This window comes from Lacerta agilis, chromosome Z (genome assembly GCF_009819535.1).
Source record: "Lacerta agilis isolate rLacAgi1 chromosome Z, rLacAgi1.pri, whole genome shotgun sequence".
Classification (NCBI taxonomy): Eukaryota; Metazoa; Chordata; class Lepidosauria; order Squamata; family Lacertidae; genus Lacerta; species Lacerta agilis.
In genome coordinates, this window is record NC_046331.1 from 240,936 (window position 1) to 266,422 (window position 25,487).

The 25,487-nt window shown below is 41.3% G+C and overlaps 2 protein-coding genes across 12 annotated transcripts in view; one reads left to right on the plus strand and one right to left on the minus strand.

Moving 5' to 3' along the window:
- The first annotated feature begins 121 nt into the window (after window positions 1-121).
- WDR34 (WD repeat domain 34) lies at window positions 122-1,418 on the plus strand. The gene is made up of 3 exons (XM_033138203.1): window positions 122-138; window positions 412-569; window positions 1,112-1,418. The coding sequence occupies exons 1-3, from the start codon at window positions 122-124 to the stop codon at window positions 1,348-1,350; spliced, it is 414 nt and encodes a 137-aa protein (XP_032994094.1). The 3' UTR covers window positions 1,351-1,418.
- Window positions 1,419-3,075: 1,657 nt separating this feature from the next.
- SPTAN1 (spectrin alpha, non-erythrocytic 1) overlaps window positions 3,076-25,487 on the minus strand; it is a 101,806-nt gene continuing 79,394 nt past the window's right edge. For 6 of the 11 annotated variants that reach the window (XM_033137378.1, XM_033137376.1, XM_033137375.1 and 3 more), the window contains 7 exons: window positions 25,359-25,421; window positions 21,102-21,156; window positions 19,756-19,952; window positions 19,523-19,576; window positions 18,047-18,193; window positions 17,579-17,726; window positions 3,076-3,332 (listed from right to left, as the gene is read on the minus strand). In XM_033137378.1, the coding sequence (XP_032993269.1) occupies window positions 3,207-3,332; window positions 17,579-17,726; window positions 18,047-18,193; window positions 19,523-19,576; window positions 19,756-19,952; window positions 21,102-21,156; window positions 25,359-25,421 (790 nt within the window). In that variant the 3' untranslated portion in view covers window positions 3,076-3,206. The remainder of the gene's footprint in view (window positions 3,333-17,578; window positions 17,727-18,046; window positions 18,194-19,522; window positions 19,577-19,755; window positions 19,953-21,101; window positions 21,157-25,358; window positions 25,422-25,487) is intronic. The other 5 variants (XM_033137382.1, XM_033137381.1, XM_033137380.1 and 2 more) reach the window with 1 other exon arrangement.

Consider the following 25,487-nt stretch of genomic DNA (forward strand, 5'->3'; position numbering starts at 1 on the left):
TCTCCCCACCTCCTGCCGAACCCGGGGGGGGGGATGGGGGGAGGCCGCGGGAGCGAAGTCTTCGCTCCATAAGGTGCACAGGGATTTCCCCTTCCTTTTTGGGAGGGAGAAAGTGTGTCTTATGGAGCGTCAAATACGGTACTTACTGCTATCTCTTTTTTATTATTACGACTTTTATTTGTTACTTATGTTTGTTTTTATGTATATTGTGTTTTATATGATTTTAGGGCGGGATACAAATAAAATTTATTACTACTACTACTACTACTTATTGCTTATGACTTTTAGAACAGTGGTATCGTTGCCTTTGAAATGACTCCTGCCCCCTTGCCAATTGGGTTCCATCTTGACATTTGCAGACTTCTCCACATTTACCCTTTACCGATCTCGCACCTTGTTTCCTCCTGACAGGAACCTGTTTCTGAGCGGGGGGACCGACGGACACGTTCACTTGCACTCCATGCTGCAGGCGCAGCCCCTCGTTTCCCTGCAACTCTCAAAGAAATACATTTTTGGCGTCAGGTGGTCCCCCATCCGGCCCCTGGTCTTCGCCGCCGCTTCCGGAGAAGGTACTACTAGTACTACTGCTAACTTATTATTTTTACCCTGCCTGGCTTTCCCCAGGCACCACCACCACCACTACTACTAACAACTTACTATTTATACTTTCCCAGCCACTACTACTACTACCACTAACAACTTTCCCAGTCACTACTACTACTACTAACTTATTATTTATGCCCTGCCTGGGCTTCCCCAGCCACTACTACTACTCATAACAACATAACAAGAATTTATACCCTGTCTGGGCTTTCCCAGCTACTATTACTACTACTACTACTACTACCTTATTATTTATGCCCTGCCTGGGCTTCCCCAGCCACTCTGGACGGCTTCCAACAAAATATTAACACTAACCAGAACCGCAACGTTTCCATAAAATTAAAATAAATTTCATTAAAAATAAACCCTAATGTTCCTTGTTTTAAATGAAGTTAAATTCAATTAAAATTAAAGCTTTATATTCCATGTCTTAAATTCAAAACTTAATGTTCCTTGTTTTTTGTGTGGAATAAAATTAAAACGAGCCTTTGCCTCCTCTGTTTTCCAGGGGAAGTGCAGCTCTTTGACTTTGGCAAGAGCTCCCAGAAGCCCTCGCTCTCCATCCCGCAAACCCGTGACCGGGGCCCCGTCTACTGCGTGGAGTTCAACCCCCGCCAGGCCCAGCTTCTGGCTGCTGGGGACGGTGGGGGCACGGTGAAAATCTGGCAGCTCAGCTCGGACTTCACTGAGGAGGGAGCCCGCGAAATGAGCCACCTCGACCAGCTGGCCAACGAGGTCACCGACTGACCGCTCAGAGGTAGAAGCAAATGAAATTTTGGGTGGTTTCCTCCCCAAAGGGAAGTGCGACTCTTGGTACAACCCAACCCACAACCTCATCCATCCCATCCCATCCCATCCCAACCCAACCCAACTCAACCTAACCCAACCCAATGCAACAAAACCCAACCTCATCCACAACCCAACAATAGTTTCTTGGTATAAGTTCAATTAAATTGAAAATAAAATTAGATGTTTGGTTTTTAATTCAATTTTAAAAAGTGAACGACCCTTGTTTTCAATTCAAGAAACTGAATGTTCCTTCCTCCAATGTTCCTTCTCTTACATTCAATTTTTAAAAGCAAGGTTCAGTGTTTTAAATTCCTTCAAATTAAATTAAATGTTCCATGTTTTAAATTCAATTCACAATAAAATACAGACACCCCCTCCCCCCGGGAAGGGAGACCGTATTTTATTCTGAATCCATGTTATGGGCCGTTGGACCACAATACAGATTATCATTACCGCAATTTTCGGTCCGTACCATAGGACGCACCTGATTTTTAAAGGGGGGAAACAAGGGGAAAAAATAATAATTTTTTTTCTGGTTTTCCTCTAAAAGGTTTCTTCTCCCTGGCTCCCTTTAAAAAAATTGGGGATGAGCCACTCTGAAGGGGCACCATGCACCCCTTCAGAACGGCTCATCCCCACTTGCTTTGAAGGGAGCTGGGGACGAGGGGTGAGCGTTCCCTTCAAAGCAAGCGGGATGAGCACCACCCTGCACCCTGCTGCCCATCCCAAACGCAGCAGCATCCCCGCTGCTTTCTCCACACACCCCCCCCCGCACCCGGCACCAATTGGTGGCGGGGAGGGGGTGGAGAAAATAGCGGGGATACTTTCTCCACCACTCCGCGCCCCGCCGCCGATCCCCAAAGCCTGCTTTTGGGATTGGCGGGTGGCGCGGAGGATCCAGCAGCATCTCCGCTGCCACCTCCCGCCGAACTCGGGGTGGGGAGTGGGGGGAGGCAGCGGGGAGCGAAGCGGTTGTTGCTGGATCCTCCCGCAGCCTCCGTTCGCAGAGCGGAGGTGCGGGGAGGGTCCAGCAACTTCTCCGTTGCCGCCTCCTGCCAAACGCGGTGGGGGTGGGGGAGGCAGCGGGAGCTAAACATTCGCTCCATAAGACGCACCAACATTTCCCCTTCCTTTTTAGGAAGGAAAAAGTGCGTCTTAGGGAGCAAAAAATACAGTGTATCCAATGGAAAAAACAATGTTCCTGGCTTAAAATTAAAATAATTAAATGAAAGCAACTCGGCTGTTCTGTTTTAAATTCAATTCAATTATAAACACTAAATGTTCCACGGTAAATTAGATTTTAAAACTGGAATGTCCCTTTTTAAAATTAAGCTAAATTAAATTTCAAAAAACAATCTTTTGTTTTGAATTTCCAAAGCCATAAATGTTCCTTGTTTTGAATGAAGTGAATTGGGTCCTCCGGCCGAACCCACATGTTGGGCTGATATAAGGGGAGAGGTGCAATGAGCGGACCCGCAACCCTGACATGACCACTCCCCCCCCCCGCCCAAACCACAAAAGAGCCAAAGTCGGTTTCTGCTTGGACCAATTGCTTTTATTTCTTGAAGCACACTGCGCAAAGCAAAGCTGCCGCCGCTCCGGGTTGTGTCCGGAGTGTTCCGCGTTGGGGGGGTGGGGGGAGCATGCGCGGAGCGGCCGGGGAGGGGGCGAACGTGAGCGGAGCAAGCTGGAATGGCGAGACGGGAGAGGGGGGTCCTCTACCGCCACCCGGAGGAGGCGGGAAGCTCAGCTGGGAATTCTAGCGCGGGTCAGCCGGGAAGGGGGGGGGGTTGCCGAGCCCCGCCCCCGGGAGATCAATTGACAAAGAGCGAGCGGGTGAATTCCACGTAGTCGTACGCTGACGGAAGCTCCCGCCCTTTGCCGTCCAGGTAAGGCTTCATGTGCGAGATGCAATAGTCGGCTTGTTCCCGGGTCAGGTTCTGCAAGGGCAGAAAAGAGGGGAGAAATTGGGAAATGCCGGACTGGACTTCACATCCCATTTCCGGATTGCGCCACTTTGTTCCAAAGGCCAAACTGCAAAGAAGGCTTTTGGGATCGGTGGCCGGGCGCGGAGTGGGGGAGAATGCAGCATCCCCGCCACCCCACGTCCTGGGCGCTGACCCCAAAAGCAGGCTATTGCTCTATCCTTCCTTCTCTCTTCTCCTAGCATTCTTTTATTCTATCCTTCCTTCTCTCTTCTCCTAGCATTCTTTTATTCTATCCTTCCTTCTCTCTTCTTCTAGCATTCTTTTATTCTATCCTTCCTTCTCTCTTCTTCTAGCATTCTTTTATTCTATCCTTCCTTCTCTCTTCTCCTAGCATTCTTTTATTCTATCCTTCCTTCTCTCTTCTCCTAGCATTCTTTTATTCTATCCTTCCTTCTCTCTTCTTCTAGCATTCTTTTATTCTATCCTTCCTTCTCTCTTCTCCTAGCATTCTTTTATTCTATCCTTCCTTCTCTCTTCTGCTAGCATTCTTTTATTCTATCCTTCCTTCTCTCTTCTGCTAGCATTCTTTTATTCTATCCTTCCTTCTCTCTTCTGCTAGCATTCTTTTATTCTATCCTTCCTTCTCTCTTCTGCTAGCATTCTTTTATTCTATCCTTCCTTCTCTCTTCTGCTAGCATTCTTTTATTCTATCCTTCCTTCTCTCTTCTCCTAGCATTCTTTTATTCTATCCTTCCTTCTCTCTTCTCCTAGCATTCTTTTATTCTATCCTTCCTTCTCTCTTCTCCTAGCATTCTTTTATTCTATCCTTCCTTCTCTCTTCTCCTAGCATTCTTTTATTCTATCCTTCCTCTCTCTTCTCCTAGCATTCTTTTATTCTATCCTTCCTTCTCTCTTCTCCTAGCATTCTTTTATTCTATCCTTCCTTCTCTCTTCTCCTAGCATCTTATTCTATCCTTCCTTCTCTCTTCTGCTAGCATTCTTTTATTCTATCCTTCCTTCTCTCTTCTGCTAGCATTCTTTTATTCTATCCTTCCTTCTCTCTTCTCCTAGCATTCTTTATTCTATCCTTCCTTCTCTCTTCTCCTAGCATTCTTTTATTCTATCCTTCCTTCTCTCTTCTGCTAGCATTCTTTTATTCTATCCTTCCTTCTCTCTTCTTCTAGCATTCTTTATTCTATCCTTCCTTCTCTCTTCTCCTAGCATTCTTTATTCTATCCTTCCTTCTCTCTTCTCCTAGCATTCTTTTATTCTATCCTTCCTTCTCTCTTCTTCTAGCATTCTTTATTCTATCCTTCCTTCTCTCTTCTCCTAGCATTCTTTTATTCTATCCTTCCTTCTCTCTTCTGCTAGCATTCTTTTATTCTATCCTTCCTTCTCTCTTTCTGCTAGCATTCTTTTATTCTATCCTTCCTTCTCTCTTCTGCTAGCATTCTTTTATTCTATCCTTCCTTCTCTCTTCTGCTAGCATTCTTTTATTCTATCCTTCCTTCTCTCTTCTGCTAGCATTCTTTTATTCTATCCTTCCTTCTCTCTTCTCCTAGCATTCTTTTATTCTATCCTTCCTTCTCTCTTCTCCTAGCATTCTTTTATTCTATCCTTCCTTCTCTCTTCTCCTAGCATTCTTTTATTCTATCCTTCCTTCTCTCTTCTCCTAGCATTCTTTTATTCTATCCTTCCTTCTCTCTTCTCCTAGCATTCTTTTATTCTATCCTTCCTTCTCTCTTCTCCTAGCATTCTTTTATTCTATCCTTCCTTCTCTCTTCTCCTAGCATCTTATTCTATCCTTCCTTCTCTCTTCTGCTAGCATTCTTTTATTCTATCCTTCCTTCTCTCTTCTCCTAGCATTCTTTTATTCTATCCTTCCTTCTCTCTTCTCCTAGCATTCTTTTATTCTATCCTTCCTTCTCTCTTCTCCTAGCATTCTTTTATTCTATCCTTCCTTCTCTCTTCTGCTAGCATTCTTTTATTCTATCCTTCCTTCTCTCTTCTCCTAGCATTCTTTTATTCTATCCTTCCTTCTCTCTTCTGCTAGCATTCTTTTATTCTATCCTTCCTTCTCTCTTCTCCTAGCATTCTTTTATTCTATCCTTCCTTCTCTCTTCTCCTAGCATTCTTTTATTCTATCCTTCCTTCTCTCTTCCCCTAGCATCTTATTCTATCCTTCCTTCTCTCTTCTCCTAGCATTCTTTTATTCTATCCTTCCTTCTCTCCTCTCCTACCATTCTTTTATTCTATCCTTCCTTCCCTCTTCTCCTAGCATCTTATTCTATCCTTCCTTCCCTCTTCTCCAAGCATTCTTTTATTCTATCCTTCCTTCTCTCTTCTCCTAGCATCTTCTTCTATCCTTCCTTCTCTCTTCTCCTAGCATCTTATTCTATCCTTCCTTCTCTCTTCCCCTAGCATCTTATTCTATCCTTCCTTCTCTCTTCTCCTAGCATCTTATTCTATCCTTCCTTCTCTCTTCTCCTAGCATCTTATTCTATCCTTCCTTCTCTCTTCTCCTAGCATTCTTTTATTCTATCCTTCCTTCTTTCCTCTCCTAGCATCTTATTCTATCCTTCCTTCTCTCTTCTCCTAGCATCTTATTCTATCCTTCCTTCTTTCCTCTCCTAGCATCTTATTCTATCCTTCCTTCTCTCCTCTCCTAGCATTCTTTTATTCTATCCTTCCTTCTCTCTTCTACTAGCATATTCTATCCTTCCTTCTTTCTTCTCCTAGAATCTTATTCTATCCTTCCTTCTCTCTTCTCCTAGCATTCTTTTATTCTATCCTTCCCTCTCTCTTCTCCTAGCATCTTATTCTATCCTTCCTTCTCTCTTCTCGTAGCATTCTTTTATTCTATCCTTCCCTCTCTCTTCTCCTAGCATTCTTTTATTCTATCCTTCCTTCTCTCTTCTAGCATTCTTTTATTCTATCCTTCCTTCTCTCTTCTCCTAGCATTCTTTTATTCTATCCTTCCTTCTCTCTTCTACTAGCATATTCTATCCTTCCTTCTCCTAGCATCTTATTCTATCCTTCCTTCTCTCTTCTCCTAGCATTCTTTTATGCTATCCTTCCTTCTCTCTTCTCCTAGCATTCTTTTATGCTATCCTTCCTTCTCTCTTCTCCTAGCATCTTATTCTATCCTTCCTTCTCTCTTCTCCTAGCATTCTTTTATTCTATCCTTCCTTCTCTCCTCTCCTAGCATTCTCTTATTCTATCCTTCCTTCTCTCTTCTCCTAGCATTCTTTTATTCTATCCTTCCTTCTCTCCTCTCCTACCATTCTTTTATTCTATCCTTCCTTCTCTCTTCTCCTAGCATCTTATTCTATCCTTCCTTCCCTCTTCTCCAAGCATCTTATTCTATCCTTCCTTCTCTCTTCTCCAAGCATCTTATTCTATCCTTCCTTCTCTCTTCTCCTAGCATTCTTTTATTCTATCCTTCCTTCTCTCTTCTCCTAGCATCTTATTCTATCCTTCCTTCTCTCTTCTCCTAGCATCTTATTCTATCCTTCCTTCTCTCTTCTCCTAGCATCTTATTCTATCCTTCCTTCTCTCTTCTCCTAGCATTCTTTTATTCTATCCTTCCTTCTCTCTTCTCCTAGCATCTTATTCTATCCTTCCTTCTCTCTTCTCCTAGCATCTTATTCTATCCTTCCTTCTCTCTTCTCCTAGCATTCTTTTATTCTATCCTTCCCCCTCTCTTCTCCTAGCATCTTATTCTATCCTTCCTTCTCTCTTCTCCTAGCATTCTTTTATTTTATCCTTCCTTCTCTCTTCTCCTAGCATTCTTTTATTCTATCCTTCCCTCTCTCTTCTCCTAGCATCTTATTCTATCCTTCCTTCTCTCTTCTCCTAGCATTCTTTTATTCTATCCTTCCTTCTCTCCTCTCCTAGCATTCTTTTATTCTATCCTTCCTTCTTTCTTCTCCTAGAATCTTATTCTATCCTTCCTTCTCTCTTCTCCTAGCATTCTTTTATTCTATCCTTCCCTCTCTCTTCTCCTAGCATTCTTTTATTCTATCCTTCCTTCTCTCTTCTCCTAGCATTCTTTTATGCTATCCTTCCTTCTCTCTTCTCCTAGCATCTTATTCTATCCTTCCTTCTCTCTTCTCCTAGCATTCTTTTATTCTATCCTTCCTTCTCTCCTCTCCTAGCATTCTCTTATTCTATCCTTCCTTCTCTCTTCTCCTAGCATTCTTTTATTCTATCCTTCCTTCTCTCCTCTCCTAGCATTCTTTTATTCTATCCTTCCTCTCTCTTCTCCTAGCATCTTATTCTATCCTTCCTTCCCTCTTCTCCAAGCATCTTATTCTATCCTTCCTTCTCTCTTCTCCAAGCCTCTTATTCTATCCTTCCTTCTCTCTTCTCCTAGCATTCCTTTCTATTCTCTCCCTTCTCTTCTTCTCCTAGCATCTTATTCTATCTTCCTTCTCTCTTCTCCTAGCATCTTATTCTACCTTCCTTCTCTCTTCTCCTAGCATCTTATTCTATCCTTCCTTCTCTCTTCTCCTAGCATTCTTTTTATTCTATCCTTCCTTCTCTCTTCTCCTAGCATCTTATTCTATCCTTCATTCTCTCTCTCTCATAGCATCTTATTCTATCCTTCCTTCTCTCTTATCCTAGCATTCTTTTATTCTATCCTTCCCCCTCTCTTCCCTAGCATCTTATTCTATCCTTCCTTCTCTCTTCTCCTAGCATTCTTTTATTTTATCCTTCCTTCTCTCTTCTCCTAGCATTCTTTTATTCTATCCTTCCCTCTCTCTTCTCCTAGCATCTTATTCTATCATTCCTTCTCTCTTCTCCTAGCATTCTTTTATTCTATCCTTCCTTCTCTCCTCTCCTAGCATCTTTTATTCTATCCTTCCTTCTTTCTTCTCCTAGATCTTATCTTATCCCTTCCTTCTCTCTTATCCTAGCCTTCTTTATTCTATCCTTCCCTCTCTCTTCTCCTGCATTCTTTATTCTATCCTTCCTTCTCTCTTCTACTAGCATATTCTATCCTTCCTTCTCTCTTCTCCTAGCATTCTTTTATTTTATCCTTCCTTCTCTCTTCTCCTAGCATTCTTTTATTCTATCCTTCCTTCTCTCTTCTCCTAGCATCTTATTCTATCCTTCCTTCTCTCTTCTCCTAGCATTCTTTTATTCTATCCTTCCCTCTCTCTTCTCCTAGCATTCTTTTATTCTATCCTTCCTTCTCTCTTCTCCTAGCATTCTTTTATTCTATCCTTCCTTCTCTCTTCTACTAGCATATTCTATCCTTCCTTCTCCTAGCATCTTATTCTATCCTTCCTTCTCTCTTCTCCTAGCATTCTTTTATTCTATCCTTCCCTCTCTCTTCTCCTAGCATCTTATTCTATCCTTCCTTCTCTCCTCTCCTAGCATTCTTTTATTCTATCCTTCCTTCTCTCTTCTCCTAGCATTCTTTTATTCTATCCTTCCTTCTCTCTTCTCCTAGCATTCTTTTATTCTATCCTTCCTTCTCTCCTCTCCTAGCATTCTTTTATTCTATCCTTCCCTTCTCTCTTCTCCTAGCATTCTTTATTCTATCCTTCCTTCTCTCTTCTCCTAGCATTCTTTTATTCTATCCTTCCTTCTCTCTTCTCCTAGCATTCTTTATTCTATCCTCCTTCTCTCTTCTCCTAGCATTCTTTTATTCTATCCTTCCTTCTCTCTTCTAGCATTCTTTTATTCTATCCTTCCTTCTCTCTTCTCCTAGCATTCTTTTATTCTATCCTTCCTTCTCTCTTCTCCTAGCATTCTTTTATTCTATCCTTCCTTCTCTCTTCTCCTAGCATCTTATTCTATCCTTCCTTCTCTCTTCTCCTAGCATTCTTTTATTTTATCCTTCCTTCTCTCTTCTCCTAGCATTCTTTTATTCTATCCTTCCTTCTCTCTTCTCCTAGCATTCTTTTATTCTATCCTTCCTTCTCTCTTCTAGCATTCTTTTATTCTATCCTTCCTTCTCTCTTCTCCTAGCATTCTTTTATTCTATCCTTCCTTCTCTCTTCTCCTAGCATTCTTTTATTCTATCCTTCCTTCTCTCTTCTCCTAGCATCTTATTCTATCCTTCCTTCTCTCTTCTCCTAGCATTCTTTTATTTTATCCTTCCTTCTCTCTTCTCCTAGCATCTTATTCTATCCTTCCTTCTCTCTTCTCCTAGCATTCTTTTATTTATCCTTCCTTCTCTCTTCTCCTAGCATTCTTTTATTCTATCCTTCCTTCTCTCTTCTAGCATTCTTTTATTCTATCCTTCCTTCTCTCTTCTCCTAGCATTCTTTTATTCTATCCTTCCCTCTCTCTTCTCCTAGCATTCTTTTATTCTATCCTTCCTTCTCTCTTCTCCTAGCATCTTATTCTATCCTTCCTTCTCTCTTCTCCTAGCATTCTTTTATTTTATCCTTCCTTCTCTCTTCTCCTAGCATTCTTTTATTCTATCCTTCCTTCTCTCTTCTAGCATTCTTTTATTCTATCCTTCCTTCTCTCTTCTCCTAGCATTCTTTTATTCTATCCTTCCCTCTCTCTTCTCCTAGCATTCTTTTATTCTATCCTTCCTTCTCTCTTCTCCTAGCATTCTTTTATTCTATCCTTCCTTCTCTCTTCTCCTAGCATCTTATTCTATCCTTCCTTCTCTCTTCTCCTAGCATTCTTTTATTTTATCCTTCCTTCTCTCTTCTCCTAGCATCTTATTCTATCCTTCCTTCTCTCTTCTCCTAGCATTCTTTTATTTTATCCTTCCTTCTCTCTTCTCCTAGCATCTTATTCTATCCTTCCTTCTCTCTTCTCCTAGCATTCTTTTATTTTATCCTTCCTTCTCTCTTCTCCTAGCATTCTTTTATTCTATCCTTCCTTCTCTCTTCTCCTAGCATTCTTTTATTCTATCCTTCCTTCTCTCTTCTCCTAGCATTCTTTTATTCTATCCTTCCCTCTCTCTTCTCCTAGCATTCTTTTATTCTATCCTTCCTTCTCTCTTCTAGCATTCTTTTATTCTATCCTTCCTTCTCTCTTCTCCTAGCATTCTTTTATTCTATCCTTCCTTCTCTCTTCTCCTAGCATTCTTTTATGCTATCCTTCCTTCTCTCTTCTCCTAGCATTCTTTTATGCTATCCTTCCTTCTCTCTTCTCCTAGCATCTTATTCTATCCTTCCTTCTCTCTTCTCCTAGCATTCTTTTATGCTATCCTTCCTTCTCTCTTCTCCTAGCATCTTATTCTATCCTTCCTTCTCTCCTCTCCTAGCATTCTCTTATTCTATCCTTCCTTCTCTCCTCTCCTAGCATTCTCTTATTCTATCCTTCCTTCTCTCTTCTCCTAGCATTCTTTTATTCTATCCTTCCTTCTCTCCTCTCCTACCATTCTTTTATTCTATCCTTCCTTCTCTCTTCTCCTAGCATCTTATTCTATCCTTCCTTCCCTCTTCTCCAAGCATCTTATTCTATCCTTCCTTCTCTCTTCTCCAAGCATCTTATTCTATCCTTCCTTCTCTCTTCTCCTAGCATTCTTTTATGCTATCCTTCCTTCTCTCTTCTCCTAGCATTCTTTTATGCTATCCTTCCTTCTCTCTTCTCCTAGCATCTTATTCTATCCTTCCTTCTCTCTTCTCCTAGCATTCTTTTATGCTATCCTTCCTTCTCTCTTCTCCTAGCATCTTATTCTATCCTTCCTTCTCTCTTCTCCTAGCATTCTTTTATTCTATCCTTCCTTCTCTCTTCTGCTAGCATTCTTTTATTCTATCCTTCCTTCTCTCTTCTCCTAGCATTCTTTTATTCTATCCTTCCTTCTCTCCTCTCCTAGCATTCTTTTATTCTATCCTTCCTTCTCTCTTCTCCTAGCATCTTATTCTATCCTTCCTTCTCTCTTCTCCTAGCATTCTTTTATTCTATCCTTCCCTCTCTCTTCTCCTAGCATTCTTTTATTCTATCCTTCCTTCTCTCTTCTAGCATTCTTTTATTCTATCCTTCCTTCTCTCTTCTCCTAGCATTCTTTTATTCTATCCTTCCTTCTCTCTTCTACTAGCATATTCTATCCTTCCTTCTCCTAGCATCTTATTCTATCCTTCCTTCTCTCTTCTCCTAGCATTCTTTTATTCTATCCTTCCTTCTCTCTTCTCCTAGCATTCTTTTATTCTATCCTTCCTTCTCTCTTCTCCTAGCATTCTTTTATTTATCCTTCCTTCTCTCTTCTCCTAGCATTCTTTATTCTATCCTTCCTTCTCTCTTCTCCTAGCATTCTTTATTCTATCCTTCCTTCTCTCCTTCTCCTAGCTCTTATTCTATCCTTCCTTCTCTCTTCTCCTAGCATTCTTTTATTCTATCCTTCCTTCTCTCTTTCTCCTAGCTCTTATTCTATCCTTCCTTCTCTCTTCTCCTAGCATTCTTTATTCATCCTTCCTTCTCTCTTCTCCTAGCCTTCTTTTATTCTATCCTTCCTTCTCTCCCTCTCTAGCATTCTTTTATTCTATCCTTCCTTCTCTCTTCTCCTAGCATCTTATTCTATCCTTCCTTCTCTCTTCTCCTAGCATTCGTTTATGCTATCCTTCCTTCTTCCTCTCCTAGCATTCTTTTATTCTATCCTTCCTTCTCTCTTCTCCTAGCCTCTTTACTTTTATCCTTCTCTCTTCTCCTAGCATCTTTTTATTCTATCCTTCCCTCTCTCTTTCTCAGAATCTTGATTCTATCATTCCTTGCTTCTCTATCCTAGCATTCTTTTATTCTATCCTTCCTTCTCTCTCTCCTAGCATTCTATTATTCTATGCCTTCTTCTCTCTCTCTAGCATTCTTTTATTCTATCCTTCCCTCTCTCTTTCCTAGCATCTTATTCTATCATTCCTTCTCTATTATCCTAGCTTCTTTATTCTATCCTACTCCTTTCTTCTCCTAGAATCTTATTCTATACCTTCTTCTCTCTTCTCCTAGCATCTTTTTCTATCCTTCCTTCTCTCTCTCCTAGCATCTTTTATTCTATCCTTCTTCTCTCTTCTCCTAGCATCTTTTATTCTATCCTTCTTCTCTCTTCTCCTAGCATCTTATTTCTATCCTTCCTTCTTCTTTCTCCTAGCATTCTTTATTCTATCCTTCCTCTCTCTTCTCTAACATCTTATTCTATCCTTCCTTCTCTCTTCTCCTAGCATTCTTTTATTCTATCCTTCCTTCTTTCTTCTCCTAGAATCTTATTCTATCCTTCCTTCTCTCTTCTCCTAGCATTCTTTTATTCTATCCTTCCTTCTCTCTTCTCCTAGCATTCTTTTATTCTATCCTTCCCTCTCTCTTCTCCTAGCATCTTATTCTATCCTTCCTTCTCTCCTCTCCTAGCATTCTTTATTCATATCCTTCCTTCTCTCTTCTCCTAGCATTCTTTTATTCTATCCTTCCTTCTCTCTTCTCCTAGCATTCTTTTATTCTATCCTTCCTTCTCTCCTCTCCTAGCATTCTTTTATTCTATCCTTCCTTCTCTCTTCTCCTAGCATTCTTTTATTCTATCCTTCCTTCTCTCTTCTCCTAGCATTCTTTTATTCTATCCTTCCTTCTCTCTTCTCCTAGCATTCTTTTATTCTATCCTTCCTTCTCTCTTCTCCTAGCATTCTTTTATTTTATCCTTCCTTCTCTCTTCTCCTAGCATTCTTTTATTCTATCCTTCCTTCTCTCTTCTCCTAGCATTCTTTTATTCTATCCTTCCTTCTCTCTTCTCCTAGCATCTTATTCTATCCTTCCTTCTCTCTTCTCCTAGCATTCTTTTATTTTATCCTTCCTTCTCTCTTCTCCTAGCATTCTTTTATTCTATCCTTCCTTCTCTCTTCTCCTAGCATCTTATTCTATCCTTCCTTCTCTCTTCTCCTAGCATTCTTTTATTCTATCCTTCCCTCTCTCTTCTCCTAGCATCTTATTCTATCCTTCCTTCTCTCCTCTCCTAGCATTCTTTTATTCTATCCTTCCTTCTCTCTTCTCCTAGCATTCTATTATTCTATCCTTCCTTCTCTCTTCTCCTAGCATTCTTTTATTCTATCCTTCCTTCTCTCTTCTCCTAGCATTCTATTATTCTATCCTTCCCTCTCTCTTCTCCTAGCATCTTATTCTATCCTTCCTTCTCTCCTCTCCTAGCATTCTTTTATTCTATCCTTCCTTCTCTCTTCTCCTAGCATTCTTTTATTCTATCCTTCCTTCTCTCTTCTCCTAGCATTCTTTTATTTTATCCTTCCTTCTCTCTTCTCCTAGCATCTTATTCTATCCTTCCTTCTCTCTTCTCCTAGCATTCTTTTATTCTATCCTTCCTTCTCTCTTCTCCTAGCATTCTTTTATTCTATCCTTCCTTCTCTCTTCTCCTAGCATTCTTTTATTCTATCCTTCCTTCTCTCTTCTCCTAGCATTCTTTTATTCTATCCTTCCTTCTCTCTTCTCCTAGCATCTTATTCTATCCTTCCTTCTCTCTTCTCCTAGCATTCTTTTATTTTATCCTTCCTTCTCTCTTCTCCTAGCATTCTTTTATTCTATCCTAGAATGCTAGGAGAAGAGAGAAGGAAGGATAGAATAAGATGCTAGGAGAGGAGAGAGGGAAGGATAGAATAAAAGAATGCTAGGAGAGGAGAGAAGGAAGGATAGAATAAAAGAATGCTAGGAGAAGAGAGAAGGAAGGATAGAATAAAAGAATGCTAGGAGAAGAGAGAAGGAAGGATAGAATAAAAGAATGCTAGGAGAGGAGAGAGGGAAGGATAGAATAAAAGAATGCTAGGAGAGGAGAGAGGGAAGGATAGAATAAAAGAATGCTAGGAGAGGAGAGAAGGAAGGATAGAATAAAAGAATGCTAGGAGAAGAGAGAAGGAAGGATAGAATAAAAGAATGCTAGGAGAAGAGAGAAGGAAGGATAGAATAAAAGAATGCTAGGAGAAGAGAGAAGGAAGGATAGAATAAAAGAATGCTAGGAGAAGAGAGAGGGAAGGATAGAATAAGATGCTAGGAGAAGAGAGAAGGAAGGATAGAATAAGATGCTAGGAGAAGAGAGAGGGAAGGATAGAATAAAAGAATGCTAGGAGAAGAGAGAAGGAAGGATAGAATAAAAGAATGCTAGGAGAAGAGAGAAGGAAGGATAGAATAAAAGAATGCTAGGAGAAGAGAGAAGGAAGGATAGAATAAGATGCTAGGAGAAGAGAGAAGGAAGGATAGAATAAGATGCTAGGAGAAGAGAGAAGGAAGGATAAAATAAGATGCTAGGAGAAGAATGAAGGAAGGATAGAATAAGATGCTAGGAGAAGAGAGAAGGAAGGATAGAATAAAAGAATGCTAGGAGAAGAGAGAAGGAAGGATAGAATAAAAGAAAGCTAGGAGAAGAGAGAAGGATAGAATAAAAGAATGCTAGGAGAGGAGAGAAGGAAGGATAGAATAAAAGAATGCTAGGAGAGGAGAGAAGGAAGGATAGAATAAAAGAATGCTAGGAGAGGAGAGAAGGAAGGATAGAATAAGATGCTAGGAGAAGAGAGAAGGAAGGATAGAATAAAAGAATGCTAGGAGAAGAGAGAAGGAAGGATAGAATAAAAGAATGCTAGGAGAAGAGAGAAGGAAGGATAGAATAAAAGAATGCTAGGAGAAGAGAGAAGGAAGGATAGAATAAGATGCTAGGAGAAGAGAGAAGGAAGGATAGAATAAAAGAATGCTAGGAGAGGAGAGAGGGAAGGATAGAATAAGATGCTAGGAGAAGAGAGAGGGAAGGATAGAATAAGATGCTAGGAGAAGAGAGAAGGAAGGATAGAATAAAAGAATGCTAGGAGAAGAGAGAGGGAAGGATAGAATAAGATGCTAGGAGAAGAGAGAAGGATAGAATAAAAGAATGCTAGGAGAGGAGAGAAGGAAGGATAGAATAAGATGCTAGGAGAAGAGAGAGGGAAGGATAGAATAAAAGAATGCTAGGAGAAGAGAGAAGGAAGGATAGAATAAAAGAATGCTGGGAGAAGAGAGAAGGAAGGATAGAATAATAGAATGCTAGGAGAAGAGAGAAGGAAGGATAGAATAAGATGCTAGGAGAAGAGAGAAGGAAGGATAGAATAAGATGCTAGGAGAAGAGAGAAGGAAGGATAGAATAAGATGCTAGGAGAAGAGAGAGGGAAGGATAGAATAAAAGAATGCTAGGAGAGGAGAGAGGGAAGGATAGAATAAGATGCTAGGAGAAGAGAGAGGGAAGGATAGAATAAAAGAATGCTAGGAGAAGAGAGAAGGAAGGATAGAATAAGATGCTAGGAGAAGAGAGAAGGAAGGATAGAATAAAAGAATGCTAGAAGAGAGAAGGAAGGATAGAATAAGATGCTAGGAGAAGAGAGAAGGAAGGATAGAATAAAAGAATGCTAGGAGAGGAGAGAGGGAAGGATAGAATAAGATGCTAGGAGAAGAGAGAGGGAAGGATAGAATAAAAGAATGCTAGGAGAAGAGAGAAGGAAGGATAGAATAAAAGAATGCTAGGAGAGGAGAGAGGGAAGGATAGAATAAGATGCTAGGAGAAGAGAGAAGGAAGGATAGAATAAGATGCTAGGAGAAGAGAGAAGGAAGGATAGAATAAGATGCTAGGAGAAGAGAGAGGGAAGGATAGAATAAAAGAATGCTAGGAGAGGAGAGAGGGAAGGATAGAATAAGATGCTAGGAGAAGAGAGAGGGAAGGATAGAATAAGATGCTAGGAGAAGAGAGAAGGAAGGATAGAATAAAAGAATGCTAGGAGAAGAGAGAAGGAAGGATAGAATAAGATGCTAGGAGAAGAGAGAAGGAAGGATAGAATAAAAGAATGCTAGAAGAGAGAAGGAAGGATAGAATAAGATGCTAGGAGAAGAGAGAAGGAAGGATAGAATAAAAGAATGCTAGGAGAGGAGAGAGGGAAGGATAGAATAAAAGAATGCTAGGAGAAGAGAGAGGGAAGGATAGAATAAGATGCTAGGAGAAGAGAGAAGGATAGAATAAAAGAATGCTAGGAGAGGAGAGAAGGAAGGATAGAATAAGATGCTAGGAGAAGAGAGAGGGAAGGATAGAATAAAAGAATGCTAGGAGAAGAGAGAGGGAAGGATAGAATAAAAGAATGCTGGGAGAAGAGAGAAGGAAGGATAGAATAATAGAATGCTAGGAGAAGAGAGAAGGAAGGATAGAATAAAAGAATGCTAGGAGAAGAGAGAAGGAAGGATAGAATAAAAGAATGCTAGGAGAAGAGAGAAGGAAGGATAGAATAAGATGCTAGGAGAAGAGAGAAGGATAGAATAAAAGAATGCTAGGAGAGGAGAGAGGGAAGGATAGAATAAGATGCTAGGAGAAGAGAGAGGGAAGGATAGAATAAGATGCTAGGAGAAGAGAGAGGGAAGGATAGAATAAAAGAATGCTAGGAGAAGAGAGAAGGAAGGATAGAATAATAGAATGCTAGGAGAAGAGAGAAGGAAGGATAGAATAATAGGATGCTAGGAGAAGAGAGAAGGAAGGATGGAATAATAGAATGCTAGGAGAAGAGAGAAGGGAGGATAGAATAATAGAATGCTAGGAGAAGAGAGAAGGAAGGATAGAATAATAGGATGCTAGGAGAAGAGAGAAGGAAGGATAGAATAAAAGAATGCTAGGAGAAGAGAGAAGGAAGGATAGAATAAGATGCTAGGAGAAGAGAGAAGGATAGAATAAAAGAATGCTAGGAGAAGAGAGAAGGAAGGATAGAATAAGATGCTAGGAGAAGAGAGAAGGAAGGATAGAATAAAAGAATGCTAGGAGAAGAGAGAAGGAAGGATAGAATAAGATGCTAGGAGAAGAGAGAAGGATAGAATAAAAGAATGCTAGGAGAGGAGAGAGGGAAGGATAGAATAAGATGCTAGGAGAAGAGAGAAGGAAGGATAGAATAAGATGCTAGGAGAAGAGAGAGGGAAGGATAGAATAAAAGAATGCTAGGAGAAGAGAGAAGGAAGGATAGAATAATAGAATGCTAGGAGAAGAGAGAAGGAAGGATAGAATAATAGGATGCTAGGAGAAGAGAGAAGGAAGGATGGAATAATAGAATGCTAGGAGAAGAGAGAAGGGAGGATAGAATAATAGAATGCTAGGAGAAGAGAGAAGGAAGGATAGAATAATAGGATGCTAGGAGAAGAGAGAAGGAAGGATGGAATAATAGAATGCTAGGAGAAGAGAGAAGGGAGGATAGAATAATAGAATGTTGGGAGAGGAGAGAAGGAAGGATGGAATAATAGGCTGCTGGGAGAGGTGAGAAGGATCAAAGGATTCCCTGCCAAGCGAGAACGCCCCAAGTTCCGTTCCTTACCTGGTACAGTTCCTCCTTGGTCACGTAGGGCTTCCCCTCGGAGCTGAGCGCCCGGAACGCGCTCTCAATTTCCTCGCTGGATTTCACGTTCTCCGTCTCGCGGCTGATCATGAACGCCATGTATTCCTGCAAGGAGACATGCCCATCCCTGCGGAGGGGGGGGGGGAGAGGAAGTTTTATTCCGGATCGGACGAGAGACAGCTTCAAATGCCAGAATCGCGGCACGGAAAACCCGTGCAGAAGTGATTTTGCGTCTTTTCCCCGGATCTAAACTGATCCTGGCCCTTCCTTTTCCAAATATAACATGGCATCGGTTTATCTATCTTATTTTATTGGCATTATTATTATTATTTATCGAATTTGCAGCCCGCCCTATACCTAGATAGAACGTAACACAGCAGCCATGATCTCTATCAAAAAAAATCTGGAACTTCTCGGGCTTCCCGGAACGCCAAATAACGCTCTTACCTGTTTGGATCCACAGTGTCGAGAATGGCCTCGAACTCGGGATCGGGCTCTCCTTCCTCCACCATGGGTAGATCGTAGCCGAGGGAACGCAGGCAGGATTTGAACTCCTGGTGATTCAGCCGCCCGGATTTGTCCTTGTCAAAGTGCCTGGAATTAGGAGACACAGGATTACAACGGGAAAAGGGAGAAACCACCCCGACGGAATATCACAAATTTGGACATAAAATTTCCAGCCTGCTAGAAAACCTCTTTAAAAATGACACCCGGAAAATTGGCTAAAATGTATAGAAATAGATCCCCTTTATGCTGGAGGTACAATAAAGAAAATGGGTTTTACAAACCTATGTGGTGGATACGTCCTGATATATGCATTTATTGGAACGACATTTATGAAGAACTTTAAAAAATGGGTTAAATGTACGTTTAAAAAAAGACCAGAAATGTTCTTTCTAAGTATTTTGCCAGAGGAAATAAATAAAGGATTATGCATGTGCGGGATAACTGCAGCTAGCATTTTAATAGCTAGAAATGGGAAGAATCAAACTTTACCGGGCATAGCAGATGGGCAAAATCTAATGTTGGAATATTTACAATTAGCTAAGACAACTGGAAGAATAAGAGGACAAATGAATCAAACTGTTTGGAAAGAATGGAGGATGATAAAATAATATTTAAGGAGTGATCCTAATGGCAGATGCAGACTGAACCTATACGCAAGCATGAGATACAACAGCAGCAATCGAGTAACAAACAGAAATATATAACTGTACATTATAATAATATAAAATACAGGGAGAATAATTGGAAGTAATTTTTAACAAATTGAAACTTTCATTTATTTTCTATTAGTTTTGTTTGTATTAATTCCTATTACATGTTGTAAAATGTATGTGATATATATGTTTTCCCATTTTTAATCAATAAAGAATTATTATTTTTTAAAAAGGAGTGGCACGAATTTGGATTGGATTGGGTAGGAAACGGGTAAGAAGAACGGACGAGAAAAGTGACTGAGTCGAAATCGGTGAAAAGGACGGGCGGGAAAAATAATTGGGTGGAAATGGGAAGATCAGTGAGAAGGATGGGCGAGAAAAATAATTGGGTTAATATGGGAGAATCAGGGAAAAAGGACAAAATGGGTTGAAATGGGAAAATCGGTGAGAAGAATGGACAAGAAAAATAAATGGGTTGAAATGGGGAAATCTGAAAGGACGGGCAAGAAAAATGGGTTGAAATGAAAAGGAGTGGCCGAAAAATAATTGGGTTAATATGGGAGAATCGGGGGAAAGGACATAAATGGGTTGAAATGGGGAAATGAGTGAAAAGGAAGGGCAAGAAAACCAATTGGGCTGAAACTGGAAAATCAAATTTGGTTGAAATGGGAAGGGGATTGGACTGCCTTTCGGAAGCGCTCCGGAAATGGGGATTCTAATTTTTTTTTTGCCCCTTGCGGGTGGGGAGAAGCCCCCGACTTACTTGAACATCATGCTGAACTCCTTGAGCGCTTCCTCGGTGACCCCCGTCGTGTTCCTGGGAGGGAAGGAGAAAGCGGCCGCCGGTGAGCGGAAACCCGGAACGCCGGGGGACGCCGGTTAGCCCCACCCCCCGAATCGGAGCACCCCACCTCCCCCAAATAGATAAGGGGGCGGGGGATTTGTCGGGACGTGGGGGGACACAGGGGGCTGGGACCTGGGGTGTCGGACCCCCACCTGGCTTGGATCTGCTGCTCCAGGTTGTGCTGCATCCTCATGCCCAGCTGGTCCAGTTGGTCCCACTGCTGGGCCAGCCCCACGGTGCTGTGCTCCGTGTACTTGTTGTCGAGGATCAGGGCCTCCTCCATGGCGGCGCCCAGGTCCTCAATCTTCTTCAGCTGGCTGCGCATGGCCCGGATCTCCTGGTGCTTGCGCTGTTGGGAGAGGGAGAGAAAGAAAGAAAGAGAGAGAGGAAGAAGGAAAGAAAGAGAGAGAAAGAGAGAGAGAGAGAGAGAGAGAGAGAGAGAGAGAGAGAGAGAGAGAGAGAGAAATACAGACAGAAAGGAAAATACACAGAAATACAGAGAAAGAAATTTACAAAGAGAAATACAAAGAAAAATACGAGAGAGAGAGAGAGAGGGGGGAAAGAAAAATACAATGAGAAATACCGACAGAGAGAGAAAGATACAAAGAGAGAAAGAAATAAAGATACAGAGGGGGAGAGAGAGAAGGAAAGAGAGAGAGAAATACAGACAGAGAAAGGAAAATACAGAGAGAAAGAGAAGGAAAGAAAAATACAAAAAGAAAGAGAAATACAAAGACAGAAAGATACAGAGAGAGAAATACAGAGAGAGAGGGAAATACAAAGAGAAAGAAGAAAAATACACAGAAATACAGAGAAAGAAAGATACAAAGAGAGAAATACAAAGAAAATTACGAAGAGAGAGAGAGAAAAGAAAAATACAGAGAGAGAAATACAGACAGAGAAAGAAAGATACAAAGAGAAAGAAATAAAGATACAGAGAGAGAGAGAGAGAAGGAAAGAGAGAGAGAGAAATACAAACAGAGAAAGGAAAATACACAGAAATACAGACAGAGAAAGAAAGATACAGAGAGAGAAAGAGAAGGAAAGAAAAATACAAAAAGAAAGAGAAATACAAAGAGAGAAATAGAGAGAGAGAAATACAAAGAGAAAGAAAGAAAAACACACAGAAATTCAGAGAAAGAAAGGAATTAGAGAGAGAGGGAAGGAAAGAAAAATACAAAAAGAAATACAAAGAGAAAGAAAGAAAAATACGAGAAAGAGAAATACAAAGAGTGAAAAACAGAAAGAAATACAAAGAAAGAGATAAATACAAAGAGAAAGAATACAAAGAGAGAAAGAAAAATACAGAGAGAGAGAGAAGGAAAGAAAAATACCAAGAGAGAAATGCAAAGAAAGAGAGAGAAATACAAAAAGAAAGAAAAACAGATTTAATTTAATTAATAAATATTTAATTTGAATTAAAAAACATTAAATCCCGCCACTTTGTAGTGGAAACTCATTTTCGGAAATTTGGAGAAGGGGGAAGAAACCCACGTACCTTGGTGGCTTCCAGCTGGGATTCCAGGGTTCCGGATTCCTCAACCATGCAAGACCTAGAACCGGAGAAACAGGTGAGGAAGGGTCGCCAAGAGCGGTGCCGAGAAAAACAACCGGTGAGGCTCGGAATTAACGCCATCTCTTTTCCCGGCAATTCCCCCCCCCCCAATTGCTAACCAACACGGAACAGATTGCCAGCCGGGGAACCCAGAGTTCCCTCCGGTTCCGTTGATGGTTCCTGAGTTTCATACACGGCTTGGAGAAGGCCTTTTGTGGAAATGAACCTGGAACAATCGTGCCGGTTCTCCGAAATCCCCGAGAACCGGCTCCCGTCCGAAGATTTTCCCCGAGTTGCTTTCTCTTTTTTATAAAAGGGCTATGGGGTTGTTGTTGTTGTTGTTGTTGTTGTTGTTGTTGTTGTTGTTGTTATTATTATTATTATTCTGTATTTTGTGCTTCTGCACCTCAATTTCATTTCGCGAAATGAAGAAATGAAAATTGGGAATCCATATAAATTCAATATGTAATAATAATAATAATAACAATAACAGGAAATGTAAATTAATGGGTAGGGCAAACTTGGCTCTGTTAATAATAATAATAATAATAATAATATAATGGAAGTGTAACTTAATGGGCAGGGCAAACTTGGCTATGATGATGATGATGATGATGATGATGATGATAATAATAGGAAGTGTAATATGCAGGGCAAACTTGGCTATGATAATAATAATAATAATAATAATAATAATAATAATAATAGGAAGTGTAAATTAATATGCAGGGCAAACTTGGCTGTAATAATAATACTAATAATACTAATAATGGAAGTGTAAATTAATGGGCAGGGCAAACTTGGCTGTAATAATAATAATAATAATAATAATAATAATAATAATAATAATAATAATAGAAGTGTAAATTAACGAGCCAGGCAAACTTGGCTCCGTTAAGTTCTGTGGGTCTACTCTTGAGCCAAACTGAACTGGCCAGGAGCAGATCCATGAATATCATCACAATCGCAAATGACTCGGGATTCGGATCGATCATCGCCCAGAGGATTTTGGTTTGCCGTCAAGGTTAATTAATTTCGAGCCCCATCCAAAGGGGGGGGAGGGAAACCACACACGTCATGCCAAACCCAAAGCGCTCACTTCTCCGCGGACGGAGAGGGTTCCCCGCCGGTGCAAACTCAGCCGCCCCTGCCGTGCCGGACACACGCCGCGGGTGATTCGCAAGAGGTGGTGATGGGCCGGGTTTGGACTGGCTCGGTTCAGAACCTTTGCAAAGCGACCGGCTTGGTTTGGAAGAGTTGCAAAACGACTGGCTCGGTTCGGAACCTGTGCAAAACTAATGGTTCGATTGGGAACCTTTGCAAAGCGACCGGCTTGGTTCAGAACCTTTGTGAAAGAACCAGCTTGGTCTGGAAGCTTTTGCAAAACTAACGGCTCAGTTCAGAAGCATTGCAAAACTAATGGCTCGGTTCAGAACCTTTGCAATATGACCAGCTTGGTCTGGAACCGTTGCAAAACTCATGGTTTGGTTCGGAACATTTGCAAAATGACCGGCTTGGTCTGGAACCGTTGCAAAACTCATAGTTTGGTTCGGAACATTTGCAAAATGACCGGCTTGGTCTGGAACCGTTGCAAAACTCATGGTTTGGTTCGGAACATTTGCAAAATGACCAGCTTGGTCTGGAACCGTTGCAAAACTAATGGCTATTAGGAACCGCTGCAAAACTAATGGCCCAGTTCGGAACGTTTGCAAAGCAGCCGTCTCAGTTTGGAACCGTTGCAAAGCTCACGGCTTGGTTCGGAACCTGTGCAAAACGACTGGCTCGGTTCGGAACCTGTGCCAAACTAATGGTTTGATTGGGAACCTTTGCAAAAAGAACCTTTGGGAAAGAACTAGCTTGGTCTGGAAGCTTTGCAAAACTTATGGCTCAGTTCAGAATGTTTGCAAAATGGGTTTGAAAGCGTTGCGAAGCAGCAACTGGCTGTTTGGAACCTTTGTGAAATAACTAGCTTGGCCTGGAACCATTACAGAACTAATGGCTGAGTTCAGAACCTTTGCAAAATGACCAGCTTGGTCTGGAACCGTTGCAAAACTAATGGCTCCAGTTACAGGTAGGTAGCCGTGTTGGTCTGCCATAGTAAAAACAAAATAAAATAAAAAAATTCCTTTCAGTAGCACCTTAGAGACCAACTAAGTTTGTTCTTGGTATGAGCTTTCGTGTGCATCAAATAATGGCTGTTAGGAACCGCTGCAAACCAATGGCTTGGTTTGGAACGTTTGCACGATGACTAGATTGGTCTGGAACCTTTGCAAAACTAATGGCCCAGTTCGGAACGGTTGCAAAACAACCAGATCAGTTTGAAACCTTTGCAAAGCTCACGGCCTGGTTCGGAACGTTTGCACAAAGTCTAGCCTGGTCTGGAACCTTTGCAAAACTAACGGGTCAGCTTGGAACCGTTGCAAAACAACCAGATCAGTTCGGAACGTCTGCAAAGCGACCGTCTCAGTTTGCAACCGTCGCAAAGCTAACCCGACGATTCTCCCAGCGGGAAACGGGTTCCCTACAATTTCAGGATTTGCCCGCTTGCTTGGGAAGGGGAAGGAAAGGAAAGGAACCCGGACTGAAGGCAGAAGCAGGAAAGAGCCAAACGAAGCCACTCCTTTCCTAAGGTTAAGGCAGCGCTTCCTCCCCAAAAATTCCCAAACCGGATCGGGCCCCCAAAAGCGCTCTGTTTTGGGGAAAAGGATGCCTCTTTTGCCGGGCGGCTGTGGGTCTCGGGTAGTTCCATAGGCCCGCCATCTTTTTCCTAAAGGGAGAACCCGGGCGGATCATTTTTTTGACATATAAAGCCAAAATTGGCTATTTTGGGGCGGAAAGAGCTCCAGAAACTTTTCAGTTCTGCGGGTTTTATATTAGAGATTTTCAGCTCTCTTTTTTTTTTAAGAAAGAGCTCCAAAGACTTTTCAGATCTGTGTGTTTTTATTTTAGATTTTAAGTTCTGTGGGGGTTTTTTATTAGGATTTTCAGTTCTGTGGCTTTATTATTAGGATTTTCAGTTCTGCGGGTTTTTATTTTAGATTTTAAGTTCTGCGGGCTTTTTAGAAAGATTTTCAGCTATGCAGCTGTTTTTTTAATAAAAAAACACCCAGGCTTTTCAGTTCTGTGGGCTTTTTATTAGGATTTCCAGTTCTGCAGGGGTTTTTAAAGAAATATTTTCAGTTGGGCAGGTTTTTCAGAAAGAGCTGCAAAGACTTTTCAGTCCTGTGGGTTTTTATTTTAGATTTTAAGTTCTGCAGGTTTTATTACGATTTTCAGCTCTGCAGGTTTTATAGAAAGATTTTCAGCTCTGCGGGTTTTTTTAAATTAAGATTTCCAGTTCTGCGGGTTTTTATTTTAGATTTCCAGTTCTGCAGGTTTTTATTTTAGATTTTCAGCTCTGCAGGTTTTTTTTTATTAGGCTTTCCAGTTCTGCTGGTTTTTAATTTTAGATTTTAAGTTCTGCGGAGTTTTTTTATTAGGATTTCCAGCTCTGCAAGCTTTATAGAAAGATTTCCAGCTCTGCGGGTTTTTCATTTAAGATTTCCAGTTCTGTGGGGTTGGTGGTTTTTTTAGAAAGAGCTGCAAAGACTTTTCAGCTCCACGGGTTGTTTTTTATTGAGATTTTCAGCTCCGGGAGTTTTATAGAAAGATTTTCAGCTCTGCGGGTTTTTTTACCGTATTTTCCGGCGTATAAGACGACTGGGCATATGAGACGACCCCCAACTTTTCCAGTTAAAATATAGAATTTGAGATATACTCGACCGCAGGTTCTCCACCCGGCGTATAAGACGACCCCCGACTTTTGAGGAGATTTTCCTGGATCAAAAAGTAGTCTTATACGCCAGAATATACAGTAATTAAGATTTTCAGTTCTGCAGCTTTCTTATTTTATTTTTTTGCAATTTCCCGTTGCCATACACCCGGGTTTTCCTGGATGTTTTTCCGAAAATTCACCCCAGACTCCGAGTCCCGGATACATCTGGGGAACTCAGGACCCTATGTTTTGGGGCCTTCCTCCTAGCCGCAAGTGTCCCCCTCCTGAAGCTGTGAGCGTTAGTCCAGAGGAAAAGCGAGCCTTGGGAATTAGGAACGTGCCGTTTTTGGTGTTTGGAAAAGAAAAGCAAAAACGGAGCAACCGAAAGCGGAGGGGAAGAAAAGAAAAGAAACCACAGTGAGATAAGGAAAATAAAGAGGAAAAACCTTCCGGACAGATCATCCCCAACTTCATACTGATAGACGCGAATGACACGGCGATATGCAATGCTAGTCAAAGGAAAGAAACCAGGTGAAATTCCGAAAGGGGGGGAAATAGGGGAGCAGACACGACAA

Excerpts from the sequence above, each read along its gene's own strand:
- WDR34 (XM_033138203.1), top strand. Across the intron at positions 570-1,111 it reads CGCCGCCGCTTCCGGAGAAG|GGGAAGTGCAGCTCTTTGAC; the intron begins GTACTACTAGTA and ends TCTGTTTTCCAG.